Consider the following 18,500-nt stretch of genomic DNA (forward strand, 5'->3'; position numbering starts at 1 on the left):
AAGCTCCCATCCCACTGTGCCACGCTCCCATCCCACTGTGCCACGCTCTCACTCCACTGTGCCAGGCTCCCATCCCACTGTGCCAGGCTCTCACCCCACTGTGCCACGCTCCCATCTCACTGTGACAAGCTCCCATCCCACTGTGCCAGGCTCCCATCCCACTGTGCCACGCTCCCATCCCACTGTGCCATGCTCTCACCCCACTGTGCCACGCTCCCATCCCACTCTGCCAGGCTCCCATCCCACTGTGCCAGGCTCCCATCCCACTGTGCCAAGCTCCCATCTCACTGTGACAAGCTCCCATCCCACTGTGCCAGGCTCCCATCCCACTGTGCCACGCTCCCATCCCACTGTGCCATGCTCTCACCCCACTGTGCCACGCTCCCATCCCACTCTGCCAGGCTCCCATCCCACTGTGCCAGGCTCCCATCCCACTGTGCCAAGCTCCCATCCCACTGTGCCACGCTCCCATCCCACTGTGCCAGGCTCCCATCCCACTGTGCCACGCTCCCATCCCACTGTGCCAAGCTCCCATCCCACTGTGCCACGCTCCCATCCCACTGTGCCACGCTCCCATCCCACTGTGCCACGCTCTCACTCCACTGTGCCAGGCTCTCACCCCACTGTGCCACGCTCCCATCTCACTGTGACAAGCTCCCATCCCACTGTGCCACGCTCCCATCCCACTGTGCCACGCTCTCACCCCACTGTGCCACGCTCCCATCCCACTCTGCCAGGCTCCCATCCCACTGTGACAAGCTCCCATCCCACTGTGCCAGGCTCCCATCCCACTGTGCCACGCTCCCATCCCACTGTGCCAAGCTCCCACCCCATTCTGACAAGCTCCCATCCCACTCTGACAAGCTCCCATCCCACTGTGCCAAGCTCCCATCCCACTGTGCCAGGCTCCCATCCCACTGTGCCACGCTCCCATCCCACTGTGCCACGCTCCCATCCCACTCTGACAAGCTCCCATCCCACTGTGCCACGCTCCCATCCCACTGTGCCAGGCTCCCATCCCACTGTGCCATGCTCCCATCCCACTCTGACAAGCTCCTATCCCACTGTGCCAGGCTCCCATCCCACTGTGCCAGGCTCCCATCCCACTGTGCCAGGCTCCCATCCCACTGTGCCAGGCTCCCATCCCACTGTGCCACGCTCCCATCCCACTGTGCCACGCTTTTGTGCCCAGCCCCCTCAGCTTCTCCTCCCCACCCCAACGCAGGTGACTTGGACAGCAGTCCATGATCCTGACTTTCCTTGTCATCCCTCAGGCAGTGCGGCCCTCGCCCTCCTCGCCTTGGCCTTGCTGCCTTTGTTAGCACTGTGCATTTAGATGAGCTCCCACTTCTTTGCTGTGTCCAGTCACGTCTCCACTGCCGTGCCCAGCACAGAGCCCAGGGCCTGCTGAGCCGCCCCATCTGTCACGTCACCTTCCCCGTGGCACAATCACGACAGACCGCACACTGTGCGTACAAGGCTCACAGAGTGCCACTCAGGACACCTGTGTCCCTCCACTGTGTGCGGTCTCGGGCGAAGCAGCCTGCTGGAATCAGACAAGCCGGCAGCCAGCAGCACAGTGAGGCCAGCTGCCACCGAATGCCAACAGCCCTGAATAGCCTCCGAGGAGCCAGTCCAAACACAGCCTCGCCTTCACAGGGGCTCTCAGGGTCATCCGTGGCAGATCCCCGCCGCCCTTTTCTAGCCGCAAAGGGCACACGGCTTCCTGCGTCCTGACACCTGAGGTGTGTGCCCTTCAGGAACGCCAACTGATGGGCTCCACCTGACGCGGTACTGCCAGACCGTGCCCACCACTGGCTGTGCCATGGACTGACAGGCTCTCACACAAGCGCATGTAAGTGCTCACTTGCACATGCTAAGGGAACAAAACAGAAACGAAAGGCCAGAGGCCAGAGCGACCTATGACTGGCGGAATGACAGGGACAGGACAACGAAATGGGATCAGAGAGTACCTTGGTACGGAGCTGGGCCATGCCCCGTGCCGGCACCTGCAGAGGGTGACAGTGGGTCACCTCCTGGCCCTGGGAACGGTGCTTTCCTCACGCACAAAGCACACTATGCCAATCTGATCAGGTCGTAGCAAGAAGCTCCCATGAGCACCCTGGGAATCCACTGCTGCCGCCAAGCTGACCACACGCATCTGCCTTACAGCACGGCCACGCCTCCTAGCGCGCCACATCACACTGTGCCCACAGCGAGCCAGAGCTCACAGAACCAACCTGCTGCCTGGCTAGCATTGGGAGGATGACATCAGCCACCTGTCGTGACAGCCGCTTCCACTTGTCCTCGTTCTCCTTGTGACACTGCTGCAGGACGAGAATGAACATCTCTAGGACCTGCGGGAGCGCATGAGAGCAGTCAGCCGGGCTGCGGGGCAGAGGGCCCCCAACAGCCACGCGGGGGCAGAGGGCCCAGTCAGCCGGGCTGCGGGGCAGAGGGCCCCCAACAGCCACGCGGGGGCAGAGGGCCCCCAAACAGCCACGCGGGGGCAGAGGGCCCAGTCAGCCAGGCTGTGGGGCAGAGGGCCCCCCAACAGCCACGCGGGGGCAGAGGGCCCAGCTCAGCTCACAGGTCCCTCGTGACATCTAGACCCTCAAATGCCCGCACTCATACTGCCTCATACTCAGTTAAAACAAATAAGACCTTGGTCCTTGTCAAAAAAAAAAAAAAGTGCAAAAAAGTCTTCGAATTATTTCAGATTTGAGACCTTAGGATTTGAAGACTTATCACTTTGACCAACACATACGTTCGTTACCTGACAGCTGGTCTTTGTTATGGAATGGGGGGGGGGTCTGCTGCATCTCCTGTCTTCAACTGTCCTGACTGCCAGACAAACAGCAGGTGGTCTCCTGGGCCCCAGCCTGGCACCTCTCCTGAGCGCAGCGGGCCCAAGGCAGGCCAGGGAGGCGTCCTGCTCACCTGATGGTACTGGATGAGTCTCAGCAGCATGGACACCACCACCTCCTTCTGGGTCTCAAGCTCTTTCCCTGCGTCAGCCTTATTGGTCCCTCTCAACACGAAGAGGTCGTGGACGATGGGCTGCAGAGCAGGGATGGCTGTGGGGACACAAGGGCATTCTCAGAAGCCGAAGGCAATAGGACACTTGGGACGCAGCTCCACAGCTGCTCGCTTCCTGAGCCGCACACGCCAACGGTGGGCGGCCAGTGCACTGACAAATGCTTCCGGAGAGGCTCCTAGGGCCCCGGAACAAGGTCAACCCGGAAACAGCACTGCTCTCCACAGCCACAACGGCATGCAGCCCACACAGCCTAATTGTCTACCAGAAAGACTATTCACTGTGCAGAACACACTTAACCACACCACTTCGTCACCGTGCTGTTTTAAGTAAACCCATTTCCTATACAAACAAGATTTTCTCCCATGGCATTTGGTCAAAAACAAGCTAAAAACAAATAATCAGCCTGTGATCGTATGGAAAGAAATACAAAAGAAACACACACATTCACTCACCCACCCGACATGCACACACACACCTGCACACATACACACCCTTGCACACCCTGCACACAGACACCTGCACACCCTTGCACACACAGCCTGCAGTTATGAGTGGCTGTAAGGAGACGAACACTGCAGTGCAACCAGATGCCGAGGGCAGGGAAAGGGGTATCATGTTACCGTGTGTCACAGCCTTCCTCCCACTGGCCATGATGCCATCACAGAGCTGAATGATTTTGGGGATGCCAATGATCTGTTTGGAATGATAGCGTTCATAAGATAGCAATACCAGGAAGAAAAAGATGTTGGGAATAATGGCCTCTGATTCCCTGGAAACAAAAACATCCGTTGAGGCATTTGCTCTTTGCACTTGGGACACACCGTCAGTATAACATTAACACGTGAGGCTCACTAAGCAGGAGGGACCCCACTCAGCCCTCCTCCCCGGCATGGCTCTGCAGCGGGCAGGAGGACCTGTGCCCTGGACGGCCCAGCACTGGTGCCACTGAGGCTTGGAGGACAGAATGAGTTGTCCCCGTCACAGCTCTCGGGTGAAAAATCACACTTCTCTATTCTGTTACCCTGTGTCTTAGGAACCCCAGAAACCACAGTTTTCAGGAATTATACTTGCAAATCTCTAAGGACATAGCAAAGACGAGCTGGGGCTGCCTCTGAAGGTGCTCCCATGAAGCACACTGCCACAGAGTGGCCCACAGCTCCCCACCATCACAGCGCGACACTGTGAACGAGCCCGAGCAGCCGACAGTAAGTCTCACGGCAGACGCTGGCTAGGGCTGCCTCACTCTGGAGATCCCTAACATAGCAATTGTAAGGAGAACATACAGCACGTCCATCAGATCTCCATTAAAGAAAGAAGCAAAAAATACCTGAGCGTATTTTAATACCACACTGACGTAAAATCTGAGCATATAACAGGCCCAGAAAGCAGGAGCAGCTGAGAAGGCACCTACCTGAACTGGCCCACTTCGATGTATTCAAACTGCTTCAGCAGGAAGCCAATGAACACCTGTGGCCAAAGACTGCCATGAGCAAGAGGGAAGGCACATGAGTCACCCCCAACCAGCTCCCAGGCTCACCCCAACCAGCTCCCAGGCTCACCCCCAACCAGCTCCCAGGCTCACCCCAACCAGCTCCCAGGCTCACCACAACCAGCTCCCAGGCTCACCCCAACCAGCTCCCAGGCTCACCCCAACCAGCTCCCAGGCTCACCCCCAACCAGCTCCCAGGCTCACCCCAACCAGCTCCCAGGCTCACCCGCAACCAGCTCCCAGGCTCACCCCAACCAGCTCCCAGGCTCACCCCAACCAGCTCCCAGGCTCACCCCAACCAGCTCACAGGCTCACCCCCAACCAGCTCCCAGGCTCACCCCAACCAGCTCACAGGCTCACCCCAACCAGCTCACAGGCTCACCCCAACCAGCTAGCTCCCAGCACCTACAGCCATGGTGATTCTGTAACCTGCTTACAGAGCTGCACAATGATGGTCACCATGGTTACAGGAAGTGGGTGTATCACTTCTCGGCCTTTTGGCTAAGATCAAGTGTAGGAAGTGGGTGGACAGCACAGTGACCTCAGCCAGAGATCAGGCACTTCCCAAAGGCAGCCAAGGCCACTTGTGGGCCAATGATGGACAACGGCCAACATTCCCTGACCCATCAGGACCCAAGCAGGGCTGCCGCCAGCACCCATGTCAGAGGGGGTGTAAAACCTTTGTCTCGGCCACCCAGCTTGTCCCTTCCACTTCATTCCTCCACCGCACGGGAAAGGCCCAGGGACAGACTTCTTGCATGCTAAAGGCCTGTTGGTACTGGGCTGGCATTTTCTTCCTCGAGTGGTCAGCAAAGCTAATACACAACACTTTCAGATATCTCTCTGAACGCAAGCTCACCAGATACAAAGCTGAGACCTCATTGGGAAAATAGTGATGAATTCCAGTGGACATCAGGCAACAAGGCCTGTAAACCGAGCAGTGCGTACTAACCCCAAGTGCCCGCGTCGGGTCCTTTTGCAGCGCTGGGGGAGAGCAGCTGCCTTCCACCTGACAGTGCTTGCAAGATGAGCCCTGGGCACGCCACAGCCACAGCAGGCGCACAGACCATCCTGATCTGAATGAGTGTGAGGCTCTGCTCCCATTCCTACTCCTGCTCCAAAATCCTACCAACTAGGGAAAAGGCCTACATACGAGCCCCCAGCGCTCACAGCAAGAGGACAGCGCCACCAAGTGGAGGCGGCTGCGCACAGGCTCTTCTGTTTGCCCAGCTGAGCTGAGGCTGGGGCCAGAGCCAGGAAAGGGGGAGCTCAATCCAGATCCTCCACAGGGTGGCAGGACTTCAGCATCCTCAGGAAGCTGGGATTAGGAGCCAGAGGCAGGCACTGAGTCCAGGTACTCCAAGTTCAATAGCGGCGCCTCACCGGCTAGGTCAAACAACCTCTCCCGTATGTACCTTCCTCAAGGTCCAGGTCAGATGCAGAGTTTGGAAAGTTCAGAAGAGCCATTCTGAGAAAGGACTGCAGGTGGAATGACGCTGGGAACACCTGCCAGTCAGTCCTCTGGGCAGGAAGTCCTGAGAGGCCACATACGGGCTGTGAGCACTGCATGAAGACAGCTTCTACCCTGAGGACTGAGAGTTGGGCAGTGGAGCTGTCTCAGAGCCCCAGCTGTGGCCCCAGAACCCCTGCACCCACGCCCCTGGTGCACCCAGAGCAGTCACTCTCTCTCCCTACGGCCTACAGCGGTGGACCAGGGCTCCCCACCCTCTGGCTTCTGTCAAAGGAAAGGTAAGTTCTGCCATGAGCAGCAAGGAGCCTGTGAGACAGTTGCTCCTCCCCTGGCTTGTGGAAGGGCCTCTGGGCCGAGGCCAGCTGCCCCGCACAGCCCTGTTCACGGGGAGGGAGCGTCATGAATGTGAGGCACCTACAGGCAGATGTGCGTCTAGGAGAGCGGAGAGGGACCCTCAGTCCAGAAGAATTTTCCTGTCATACAGGGTCCCGGCCGAGCACAACAGCAACTGTGCATGGCTTCAGGGCAGCGCCATCTGCAGGCAACTGATGGCATGGCTCATCTGAAATGAATGCATGGCATGGAGACACAGCCAGCCAGACCCTCTGCCATGGCCAACACAGAGGTAGGTGGCCGGCAGGAAAGCCACGTGTGAGGTCACACAGCTCCCCACGTCAACTCCGGAACCTGACCTCAGTCACAGGCAAGTGCATTAAGTCCCTTGGTGGAGAGGTGAGCTCACTTCCTGGAGTCTTGAAGGCACAGACCAACTTCCTCAACTAAGTCTCTTTGTGAACTCATCACCAAAACAACGAGTCCCACCTCAGGGTCCCACGTGAACCACCCGGGGTGCAGCGAGCTGGACGGGGTGCGGTCTCTTCCGGTCACTGTAGCTGAGCTAGGACCCACCTGATCTGAATCCAGGAGGCAGTAGTTGACGCGCAACTGCACCAGCTGTGCCAGCAGAGCGAGCACCTGCTTCTGCAGCTGCACGGACGTCGTGGTCGTGTACTGCTTGAGCGCTTTGATGACAAGAGGCTCAAACAGACGGATGTGATTGTGAATCGCGTTCTAGAAAAACACAATCCACAATCAAGTTTCCAGTCCGGGAGATCTTGAGCTGGCTGCCCACTCGGGTCACCGGCTGCCCAGCGCGGGCACATTTACCTTATCTGCACGGTTCTTTGGGACATTCGTGAGGTTTGTCTTCAACTGTGTCGACACTTTCTGCAGCACATCAAACCATCTGCCACACGGGAGAGAGAGCATCCTTCAGCGGCTCCTGCACAAGCCACCTGCACCTGAGCGCGGCGGCAGCGCGCTCCTGAGTCACCGAATCCAGCCCCCCAAGTTCACGGGAGACCAAACACAGTAGGTCCTGTCATCAACAGAGGCTGATCAAGTTCCAGCTACGGGAGACTCCAACACAGTCAAGTCCGCAAGAGGATGTGAGAAAGGTGACCCTCACTGCAAAAATTTCCACTGCAAGACCTCCCTTGATATTCTTGGGGAGAAAGGCGGGCCCGGGTACAGCGGGAGGACTGTCCTTGGCTGTGCCCCAGGTACAGTGGGAGGACTGTCCTTGGTAATGCCCCGGGTACAGCGGGAAGACTGTCCTTGGCCGTGTCCAGGGTACAGCGGGAGGACTGTCCTTGGCCATGCCCGGGTACAGTGGGAGGACTGTCCTTGGTAATGCCCCGGGTACAGCGGGAGGACTGTCCTTGGCCGTGCCCGGGGTACAGCGGGAGGACTGTCCTTGGTAATGCCCCGGGTACAACGGAAGGACTGTCCTTGGCCGTGCCCGGGGTACAGCGGGAGGACTGTCCTTGGTAATGCCCCGGGTACAACGGAAGGACTGTCCTTGACTATACCCAGGATACAGTGGGAGGACTGCCCTTGGTAATGCCCCGGGTACAGCGGAAGGACTGTCCTTGGCTATACCCAGGGTACAGTGGGAGGACTGCCCTTGGTAATGCCCCGGGTACAGCGGGAAGACTGTCCTTGGTAATGCCCCGGGTACAGTGGGAGGACTGTCCTTGGCTATACCCGGGTACAGCGGGAGGACTGTCCTTGGCCGTGCCCAGGGTACAGTGGGAGGACTGTCCTTGGCCGTGCCCGGGTACAGTGGGAGGACTGTCCTTGGCTATACCCGGGTACAGCGGGAGGACTGTCCTTGGTAATGCCCCGGGTACAGCGGGAAAACTGTCCTTGGTAATGCCCCGGGTACAGTGGGAGGACTGTCCTTGGCTATACCCAGGGTACAGCGGGAAGACTGTCCTTGGTAATGCCCCGGGTACAGTGGGAGGACTGCCCTTGGTAATGCCCCGGGTACAGCGGGAAGACTGTCCTTGGTAATGCCCCAGGTACAGTGGGAGGACTGTCCTTGGCTATACCCAGGGTACAGCGGGAGGACTGTCCTTGGCCGTGCACAGGGTACAGTGGGAGGACTGTCCTTGGCCGTGCCCGGGTACAGTGGGAGGACTGTCCTTGGCCATACCCGGGGTACAGCGGGAGGGCTGTCCTTGGCCGTGCCCCTGCCTCCAGGCACCAGGCAGCTCAGCTCACTGGGCTCTCACTGCCCACCTGGGCGATGTGGGCCAGCCTGCTGTGGGCATGGGGGACTGGACCAAGACAAGAGAGCGCTGCTTTCCTCTTAACTCAGTGAGAGAAGCAACAGAATTGCTGTAAAGTATACCAATGATATCCTTTCTTCTGGAAAGAAATAGAAATGAAATCCTAGCCTATTTATGAATGTCCCACGTGACTGAACTAAGACATCAGGCAGGGCTGCTCCTGAGTGTCAGCCACGGAGCGAGTACGTCACCCACGGAGCCTAGGCCACGGGTGCTCCCTCAGAGTCACAGCTGCAGGTTCCAGCTGCTCACTCCAGCTCCAACACAGGGCAGCGACTTCACCACCCACTAATAATTATGGCTATGAAAGAAACATCTAGAGTGGCCTTGGCACCAACCACGCTACCATAGGTTTAAGTATGAAAAACAACAAACACCAGTCTTGAAGCCGTACAGTTGGGAAAGCACAAAGCGTGAGGCAGAGCCCTGACGCCATGACTCTAACACAGCATCACTGCGCCATGCTGAAGCTGCAGAGCCCTGACGCCATGACTAACACAGCATCACTGCGCCATGCTGAAGCTGCAGAGCCCTGACGCCATGACTAACACAGCATCACTGCGCCATGCTGAAGCTGCCTTGCACATCACCATCCACACAGTACAGGCTAAGACAACCGCCAGATCACGGCAGGAGCTTCCAGGAGGGAGGGCACCACACTGCAGTGGCCGCCTGGTGGACAGCGTGGAGGTGACAGCTGCTCGCCCCGGCAGACAGCGCTCGAGCAGGACAGCCCCGGAGGGCAGCAGGGGCAGCCCTGGCTGGGCCTGTATGCAGGACAGGACTGCCCAGCTCAGCTGTGCATCACATGGGGTAGGTTTCGTCACAGCGCATGCCACGTCTCAGCAGCACCGTCCCGCCGCGCTGTTACCCTGCGGTGTCGTGCTCCTGCTCGGCCTGCACCATGTTCCTCAGGCTGGCGTCAGCCAGGGCTTGCGTGAAGTGGGTGTAGGGAGCCATGAAGCAGTAGTGGTATAGGCCTGGCCGCACACTGGACGAGCCGAGACGCTGCGCTCGGCCTTGGCACTTGCTGGGGTTGGAAGATACGCCATCAAACTGGGAAGCCAAGTTCGTCCCAAAGAGTGTCTTCAGTAACTAGGGTGAAAGAGGGTGGATGGTCAACACTGGGCTCCCTGTGGTGTCAACAGCATCAAGAGTTTCTGCGACGACCAAGCCCATGACTCAGCTGGGACAGCCCCGCTTGAGTCACTGCACCAGCGAGGCAGCTGTGAGGTGCTGCCGGCTCCGACATCAGCGTCGGGCTCCCTGGGCTACTCGCTGACACTGGCCGTTCTGCACGCAACACCAGAGGGGCCGGCAGACAGCACAGAAGCAGCCAAGGCATCGTGAGCTCGGGGTGGCCCTGCGCTCCACACGGACAGGGCACACCCTGTCACGGACAGCAAGAGTGCCAGCTGGTCACAGCAGCGCCGGTTGCTGCAGAAGCAGGTGCTGCCCAGCTGCGCCTGGACGAGAGGCGGCTGGCACCCTCACCTGCTGCACGCAGACCGTGGCCATCGTCGGCTCTCGACTGAAGCAGGACTTCAGGTAGCACAGGATCTCCTCGACACACTGTGGAAGTAACAACACGACACTCCATGACCACAGACGGGCCGCTACCAGGACAACGTGCACTGCCTGAGTGGACGTCAGATCCACCACTCTCCCTAGTCAGTACAAGTTCTCAGGATGCAAAGAACTCTGCCTGAGGTGTCCACTCACGCCCGGGGTGCCCAGTCCCCCGGCATGCACTGCCCCTCAGCACCCACGCGCACCTGCAGAAAGAACACCAATGTGTGCAAAGCAGCTGAAAGCGTGGCGCTGTGGAGCTACAGCACAGCACGGCTCACCCAGCATGCACACGACGCTTCTCACTGGCCACTGTGACCAAGCACCTAGGACCCAGCTGAAGACTCAACACAGAGGGGGAGCCAGCCCTCCGCCAGGGAGCCTCCGGGCTCCCCACAACAGCACGCTGCCCACGGCCTTCCTAGGCAGGAGCCACCATCTCTATGAACCGCTACAAACCCACACCGATCAGCCTGGGGAGCCGCCCTCTGTGCGGTGCACTCTGCTTTCAGCGGTTACAGTCAAGCAGCAGGTCTGCTTACAATTCCCACTCACTGAGATTAGACTCTAAATGTTCGCGGTCACTGGAGACACTGTTCCGACCTGACTAGTTCACTGTAAACACATCAATGATGCTAGCTAGACAATCAGCTGGAACCTCCTGAGTCAATCTGTCTAGCAGCGGCCTGAGTGGCTGGGGTGCCCCGAAGCTGCATGGGACACAGAAAAACAGGCAGAGGAGAAAGGCGGGCGCCTTCCCAGAGCCAGAGAGCAGCAGGAGAGCATGAGCCTGCTGCAGATGAACATCCAAAGAAACCCAGAGGGCCCGGCGGCGTGGCCTAGCGGCTAAAGTCCTCACCTTGAACGCCCCGGGATCCCATATGGGCGCCGGTTCTAATCCCGGCAGCTCCACTTCCCATCCAGCTCCCTGCCTGTGGCCTGGGAAAGCAGGTGAGGACGGCCCAGAGCTTTGGGACCCTGCACCCGCGTGGGAGACCCGGAAGAGGTTCCTGGTTCCCAGCTTTGGACCGGCGCACACCGGCCCGTTGCGGCTCACTTGGGGAGTGAATCATCGGACGGAAGATCTTCCTCTCTGTCTCTCCTCCTCTGTGTATATCTGACTTTGTAATAAAAATAAATCTTTTAAAAAAAAAAAAAAACAAAGAAACCCAGAAACACTTCCACCCTGCCCCAAGTGGGAAAGGGCAGACACACAGCGCCACAGCTGTGCGGCCCCGAGCACAGGGCGGCGGGTGGATCTGAGGAGCCGCGTGGGGACTGCACACGGCCACCGACTTGTCCAACTTCACGTCACAGCCTGCAGTCGAGTTCTGTGTGGGGCAGACGACAACGTCCCATGCACCTGGCCGGCACTCACCACTGCTGGCTATCCCCCAGGCCTCGCCATGGGCGACCAAGGGACAAAGAGAAGGGGCTGCCACCAGCGCCTCCGATTCTACACGAGCACTCAGGGCTGGGGCTCGACAGCATGGCCAGGCAGGTGTCCACTCATGCCTAGGGTACCAGGAAGGGCAGAAGTCCAGCCCTCCACAAGCTTCGAACACTACACAACCGTAAGTTTAACAAGGGCAGCTACTAAACTGTCACACGCCAGAAGCAAGTGAGCCTGTACACATATCGAGACAAGGAAAGAAATCAGAGACAAACGCAAATGAAGTCCATGAGGAGCCAGTCGCCTCGACACGCAGGAGGAGCACGTGCCACGCACACCTCACGTACACCTGCACACACTGAAGCACACCCAGCAGAACGCTAGCAGAGCCAAGGAACGGCCTAACCTCGCCCTGCTGTCAGAGCTCCTCACGACACAACAGGGCAGGACTTACAGCGCGGCTTCCTGAACGGTTGAGGCAGCAAGCCACACACTCTCACAGAGCCAGAGCAGAGACGATCAAGTAAGAACACGTGCAGCTTTGGAACGTGAACACATGGCAACAAGCAGGGCACAGAACCTTGCCTCCCTAAGGCCTGGCTGAGCCGTGAGTCAGCTCAGGGCTGCAGGTGAGAGGGGCTGGGGGGAGATGGGACCCTTGCAGAGAAGCAAGGCCTGGCCCAGGTGCCCCAGACAGAGAACACAAACCTTTCCGATGTCCTGCAGAGTCGCCAGCTCCAGGAGCTGAGAGAGGACGTCCAAAGAGCAGCGCAGGAACGCCCCGAACTTCTCGGTGCTGTTCTGCAGATCCAGGGTGACCTGGGGGACAAGGACAGGCTCAGTGGGAGGCACCACGGCAACCTGGGGGTGGGGGACAGGGGGGCCTACAGGGCTGAGCACGCACTGCGGGGGTGGGGGACAGTGGGGCCTACAGGGACGTGTACACACTGCGGGGTGGGGGACAGTGGGGCCTACAGGGACGTGTACACACTGCGGGGTGGGGGACAGTGGGGCCTACAGGGACGTGTACACACTGCGGGGGTGGCAGGGAGAGAGACAAAAGACACAGAGCACCCTGCAGGAAGTGCAGCACGTTACACTAACACTACCAAAGAAATACCGCCTCTCTCTCACAAAACCACGACGGATGTGGTATCCTACCAGAGAGAACCCTAATCTCACACACATTAGGATCCTTGAGGGAAATCACTATCAAACTCAGACACGTTACTCGGTTACAGAGTGAGATGCATTAATAAGGTCGAAGAAATTCAATGTGACTAAAGGCCGCAACAGCCCCCTGACTTCTCAGAGAACAGATCAGGACCAAGCACATGACGCATAAGCACAGAGGTGAGGGCGGAGACAGCATGGTGACAGACCCAGAGAGGTCAGGGAGAAGCACAAGGAGGCAGCCCCGGGCGGGACCTGCACCAGGGCTGCACCCACCAACCCAGGGGAAGGCATGCAATTCGGGAGGAGCCGGCCGGCTGAGATGAGAGTAGGGATGGGAGGGACAGCCCGGGGCTGGAGAGCAATGGACCAGGAGGCTAGGAAAGCAAAGAACCCCTAGCAGGGCTGCCGGGGTGCAGAGCGACACACCGGGCAGCCAAGTGGCACAGCACAAGGACAGACAACGGGACACTGCGGACACCGGCTTCAGCAGCTGCTGAAGCCATGAAGCTACACCCTGGCTTGTAGCTGAGAAACTGCAGACAGACAGAAAATAAGAAACGAGTAAAGAATGGAAACCCTCCCACACAGGAGAGCAGTCACAGCCCACAGCTGCTCCCCAGCTGCCCAGCCTGACACGGAACACCTGCTTGTCCTTGCACATGTGAGCCTCCCATGAGGGAGGCAGCCCGGAAGCTGCCACGCACAATCCCCCCCAGCCAGCTGGACCACCCTGCCCTCCTGTGCACCCAGTGTCTCCACCGTCCTCATCACACCTCCATGTGTAAGGTGGTTGTGTCGGGCCACGCCAGGCCCTAGAAGCCAAAAACAACACAGCTGCCCTAACATCAAAGCCCGAGCTGAGACAAGCCAAGATGGACAGGAGTGGGCACCCTGAACCCCCGAGGGCAGCACAGGAGCGGGCACCCTGAACCCCCGAGGGCAGCACAGGAGCGGGCACCCTGAACCCCCGAGGGCAGCACAGGAGCGGGCGCCCTGAACCCCCGAGGGCAGCACAGGAGCGGGCGCCCAGCACCCCCGAGGGCAGCACAGGAGCGGGCGCCCAGCACCCCCGAGGGCAGCACAGGAGTGGGCGCCCAGCACCCCCGAGGGCGGCACGCGCCCCTACCTTGTAGTTCCCGAATGGACAGGAGTGGGCGCCCAGCACCCCTGAGGGCGGCACGCGGCCCTACCTTGTAGTTAGCGTGCGTGGCCTTCAGGACATCATGCAATTTGAGGTATGAAGGAAGGTGACAGAAGCTTCCCAGTGCTGAGGACTTGCTTGTGGTCACAGGCCCTGAGGGCTCTGATGGTCTAGAGGCTTAACAGACACACACAAAATCAAAGGGAAACTTGTCAAGTTCAGAGATTACTGAGAGCAATCATTTTTAAAAGTCTTTCCTCTGAGGTTTTGATTAATTACAAGTAATGAGAAATGGACTAACAAACTAAGTAGGACCTGAGAACTAAAATCAACATCAATAAGAAGGGTCAGGGTGTCCTTGTGGCTCAGCCTGCAGCTCCGGCCTCCCACACAAAAACCACTTCAAGTTCTGGCCACTCCACTTGGGCTCCAGGTCCTTGCTAAAGAGCTGGAAAATCAGCAAACGGGGCCAGGGACTCAGCCGTGCCAGGCACACGGGGGCCTCCTGGGACGCTCGGCCCCGCCAGGCACACGGGGGCCTAACTGGGAGTTCTTGGCTTGTTCCTGGTTCAGCCCTGGCCCTGAGAGCCAAGGAGGCAAAGAGCCAGCAGAGGGAGCTCTTGATCGCTTTCTCTGTCTGCTTTACCTGTCTTTCTCTTAAATACAGTAAGTTTCTCACACACACACACAGAGCAAAGAGCGGTGGTGGCATGGCTCAGGCCTTTGCTTCCCCTTGGCTGCAGAGGCATCAGTCTGCTGATTCTACGTCAGAGCCTGGGGAGCCCAGGGCTCCAGGGGGCTGTGCGGGGCTAACCTACCCACCTCCAGGGCTCCACGGGGCTGTGTGGGGCTGACCTACCCAACCCTCCACAAGCCTGGGAAGTGAGCTGTGACATCGACAGGCTCTGAAAGCCACAAAGGGCTTAGACATAAGCATGCAAGCCACAGGCATGCCGTACATCTAACTGCTCTCAGGCCACGTGGCTTTGTGGTGCCCGTGGCTCTACACCAGGTGTGTGCCTGCTACACTAGTCAGTCCCTGGAAATGAGCATCTTTTACAATACGGACACAATTCTGACTCGTCAGTTAAAAGGAATCAGTAAGCGGCCTCAACTGAAGCGTTGTGCAGGCAAAGCAGCCGGGAGATCATGACCAGCCCGACCCCAGAGGACAGCACGAGAATGGGCTCTGAGGCGACACCACGCAGAGCGCATCGCCCACCTGCCATGCCTGGGGGTTTGGTGACTGTCCCCATCGTGACAGAAGCGACACCTGCCTTTGCTTGCTCTCAGGCTCCTCCGTCTCCACACATGAGGCGACCGTACTAGGGTCCTCGCATAAATCTTCCTTCTGCCTCACAATGCTTTATTATCTGAACCAGTTCTTCGCCCTACCCCGCCTGCCCCTGGCCAGCCACACAGCGCCCCGACGGAAACTCGCGGGGCCTGCAAGCCCTCGGGGCTGTCACCCACACGGGACGCTCGAAGCTCTGGCACCAGGGAGCATGAAGCGGACACTGTGCCGGGAAAGCCCTCTGGGCTCACGCTGTGTGTTCTATTCCGATCTGCCCAAGGCTGACAGGGACACGAGTGTCACACAGCACCTGTGCCCTCCGCCCCGGGGCCACTCCCTACCGGCACTGGCCTCGCCGGCCTTCTTGGGACTCATGGGAGCAGAAGCCTGTTCCGCCGGCTCTTTCTCTTTGCCTTTCCGTCGGATGGGACTCAGAGAAGGGGGGTTTGTGAGCGAAGGCAGGGCTGCCTGCAAAGGGAGGAAAGCGTGTGGCGGCACAGCGCGTCCAGTGCTCACCCAGGGGCCTGCATTCCAGTCACACACTTACATCAAACACACACAGCGCGTCCAGTGCTCACCCAGGGGCCTGCATTCCAGTCACACACTTACATCAAACACACACAGCGCGTCCAGTGCTCACCCAGGGGCCTGCATTCCAGTCACACACTTACATCAAACACACACAGCGCGTCCAGTGCTCACCCAGGGGCCTGCATTCCAGTCACACACTTACATCAAACACACACAGCGCGTCCAGTGCTCACCCAGGGGCCTGCATTCCAGTCACACACTTACATCAAACACACACAGCGCGTCCAGTGCTCACCCAGGGGCCTGCATTCCAGTCACACACTTACATCAAACACACACCCATTTCCAGTCACATCCCAGAACTTTCTGGCAGGTACACAGTGAATGGGCTGGAAACGCAGGAGCCCACCAGAAGTGAGCAAGCCTGAAGGCACTTGGGCCCCAGGCCTGACCCTCCCAGCAGGGAACCCCGTGAGCCACGGCGAGACATGGGCACACAGCAGCACTGCTAATGCCACCTTTTCAACAAGGAGGCTGATTCAAGGACAAAGTGACTCAGTGAAGTCACAGCTGGGGGTGGACTGTGGCCCAAGGGTAGAGCCGCTGCCTTGGAAACTGGCTCCGACGTGGGTGCCACTGCAGGTCCCAGCCCCCCACCCGCTCTGCTCCAGAAAAACAGACCGCCCACTTGACTGGGCCTCTGCACCCCCAAGGGAGACCTGCTGCAGCTCCAGGCTACGGTGTGACGGAGCCCCAGCTGCTGCAGCCACTTGGGAAACAGTGGAAGGAAGACCTACTCGCTCTCTTTCACTGTCTTCCTGTAATATTGCCTCTAAAACAACAAAAAAAAATGGAGACAAAAAAACGAAAAAGTCACAGCTTGTAGAGGTCCGGAGCCCAGAAGCGAAGGGGCTGAGACAGCAGGAGGATGGATGGAAGGATGAGACCTCAGGCTCTGTGCTCCCCCACACCCTCTGCTGTGCTCCCCGACACCTTCTGCTGTGCTCCCCGACACCTTCTGCTGTGCTCCTCCTGACACCCTCTGCCGTGCTCTTCCTGACACCCTCTGCCGTGCTCCCCGACACCTTCTGCCGTGCTCCCCCAAACCTTCTGCTGTGCTCCCCGACACCTTCTGCTGTGCTCCCCCAAACCTTCTGCTGTGCTCCCCGACACCTTCTGCTGTGCTCCCCGACACCTTCTGCTGTGTTCCCCCACACCCTCTGCTGTGCTCTTCCTGACACCCTCTGCCGTGCTCCTCCTGACACCCTCTGCCGTGCTCCTCCTGACACCCTCTGCCGTGCTCCCCGACACCTTCTGCCGTGCTCCCCGACACCTTCTGCCGTGTTCCCCCACACCCTCTGCTGTGCTCTTCCTGACACCCTCTGCCGTGCTCCCCCACACCTTCTGCCGTGCTCCCCCACACCTTCTGCCGTGCTCCCCGACACCTTCTGCCGTGCTCCCCGACACCTTCTGCCGTGCTCCCCGACACCTTCTGCCGTGTTCCCCCACACCCTCTGCCGTGTTCCCCCACACCCTCTGCTGTGCTCCCCCACACCCTCTGCTGTGCTCCCCCACACCTTCTGCTGTGCTCCCCGACACCTTCTGCTGTGCTCCCCGACACCTTCTGCTGTGCTCCCCCACACCTTCTGCTGTGCTCCCCGACACCTTCTGCTGTGCTCCCCGACACCTTCTGCTGTGTTCCCCCAAACCCTCTGCTGTGCTCCTCCTGACACCTTCTGCTGTGCTCCCCGACACCTTCTGCTGTGCTCCCCGACACCTTCTGCTGTGCTCCCCGACACCTTCTGCTGTGCTCCCCGACACCTTCTGCTGTGCTCCCCCACACCCTCTGCTGTGCTCCCCGACACCTTCTGCTGTGCTCCCCCACACCCTCTGCTGTGCTCCCCCACACCTTCTACCGTGCTCCCCGACACCCTCTGCTGTGCTCCCCCACACCCTCTGCTGTGCTCCCCCACGCCTTCTGCTGTGCTCCCCCTGACACCTGCTGTGCTCCTGCTGACACTGTGTGCTAGGGCTCAACTACTGTGCTTCCCCAAACTCACCAGGATGGACAGGAAACGAAACCACCCACCTTTGCGCTCTCTTCCTCCCTCACCTGACAACAGTGTGCGGCTCAACAGCTTTGCTCCCCCAAATTACCACAGGTAGCACCTTGAGAGGAGTCTGGGCCCTAGCGTGGAGAACCCAAGGATGGAGTTGTTCTACTAAATGGAGCTGCCCATGGGCCCAGTTCAGTAGCCTCATGGCTAAAGTCCTTGCCTTACATGTACCGGGATCCCATATGGACACCAGTCATGTCCTGGCTGCTCCACTTCCCATCCAGCTCCCTGCCTGTGGCCTGGGAAAGCAGTCGAGGACGGCCCAAGGCTTTGGGACTCTGCACCCATGTGGGAGACCCGGAATAGACTCCGGGCTCCTGGCTTTGGATCAGCTCAGCAATGACTGTTGCTGGCACTTAGAGAGTGAATCACTGGACAGAAGATCCTCCTGTCTCTCTCTTTCTGTAAAACACATTCCTCTTGTTTATAGCTGCCCAAGCTGGGGCCTTCTGCCACAGCAGGCCTGTACAGCGGGAGTGACAGATAAAGGGACAGAGGAAAGGAAATGCCAGAGGCGTGGGCGTGCAGCTGCCCGAGAGTCGTGGAAGGCAGGGAGTAGGAAAAGGAGTCACTGAGTGCAAATGAAGCCGTGGGACGGCTCCTGCTGGTAGCCTGGCAGGAGGGATGACAGCGGACACTGAGTGTT

General features: G+C 59.0%; 1 protein-coding gene across 4 annotated transcripts in view; it reads right to left on the bottom strand.

The window, feature by feature from the left end:
- Positions 1–18,500, bottom strand: part of HTT (huntingtin) — a 358,005-nt gene that overhangs the window by 280,830 nt on the left and 58,675 nt on the right. For all 4 annotated transcript variants that reach the window (XR_009246318.1, XM_058670321.1, XM_058670320.1 and 1 more), the window contains 11 exons: positions 15,548–15,674; positions 13,962–14,089; positions 12,304–12,414; positions 10,128–10,205; positions 9,505–9,728; positions 7,168–7,246; positions 6,910–7,071; positions 4,452–4,507; positions 3,661–3,809; positions 2,941–3,077; positions 2,241–2,357 (listed from right to left, as the gene is read on the bottom strand). Coding sequence is in view for 3 of the 4 variants with exons in the window: in XM_058670321.1 (XP_058526304.1) it covers positions 2,241–2,357; positions 2,941–3,077; positions 3,661–3,809; positions 4,452–4,507; positions 6,910–7,071; positions 7,168–7,246; positions 9,505–9,728; positions 10,128–10,205; positions 12,304–12,414; positions 13,962–14,089; positions 15,548–15,674 (1,368 nt within the window). In the remaining variant the exon portion in view is untranslated. The remainder of the gene's footprint in view (positions 1–2,240; positions 2,358–2,940; positions 3,078–3,660; positions 3,810–4,451; positions 4,508–6,909; positions 7,072–7,167; positions 7,247–9,504; positions 9,729–10,127; positions 10,206–12,303; positions 12,415–13,961; positions 14,090–15,547; positions 15,675–18,500) is intronic.

Source organism: Ochotona princeps, chromosome 11 (genome assembly GCF_030435755.1).
Source record: "Ochotona princeps isolate mOchPri1 chromosome 11, mOchPri1.hap1, whole genome shotgun sequence".
Lineage (NCBI taxonomy): Eukaryota > Metazoa > Chordata > Mammalia > Lagomorpha > Ochotonidae > Ochotona > Ochotona princeps.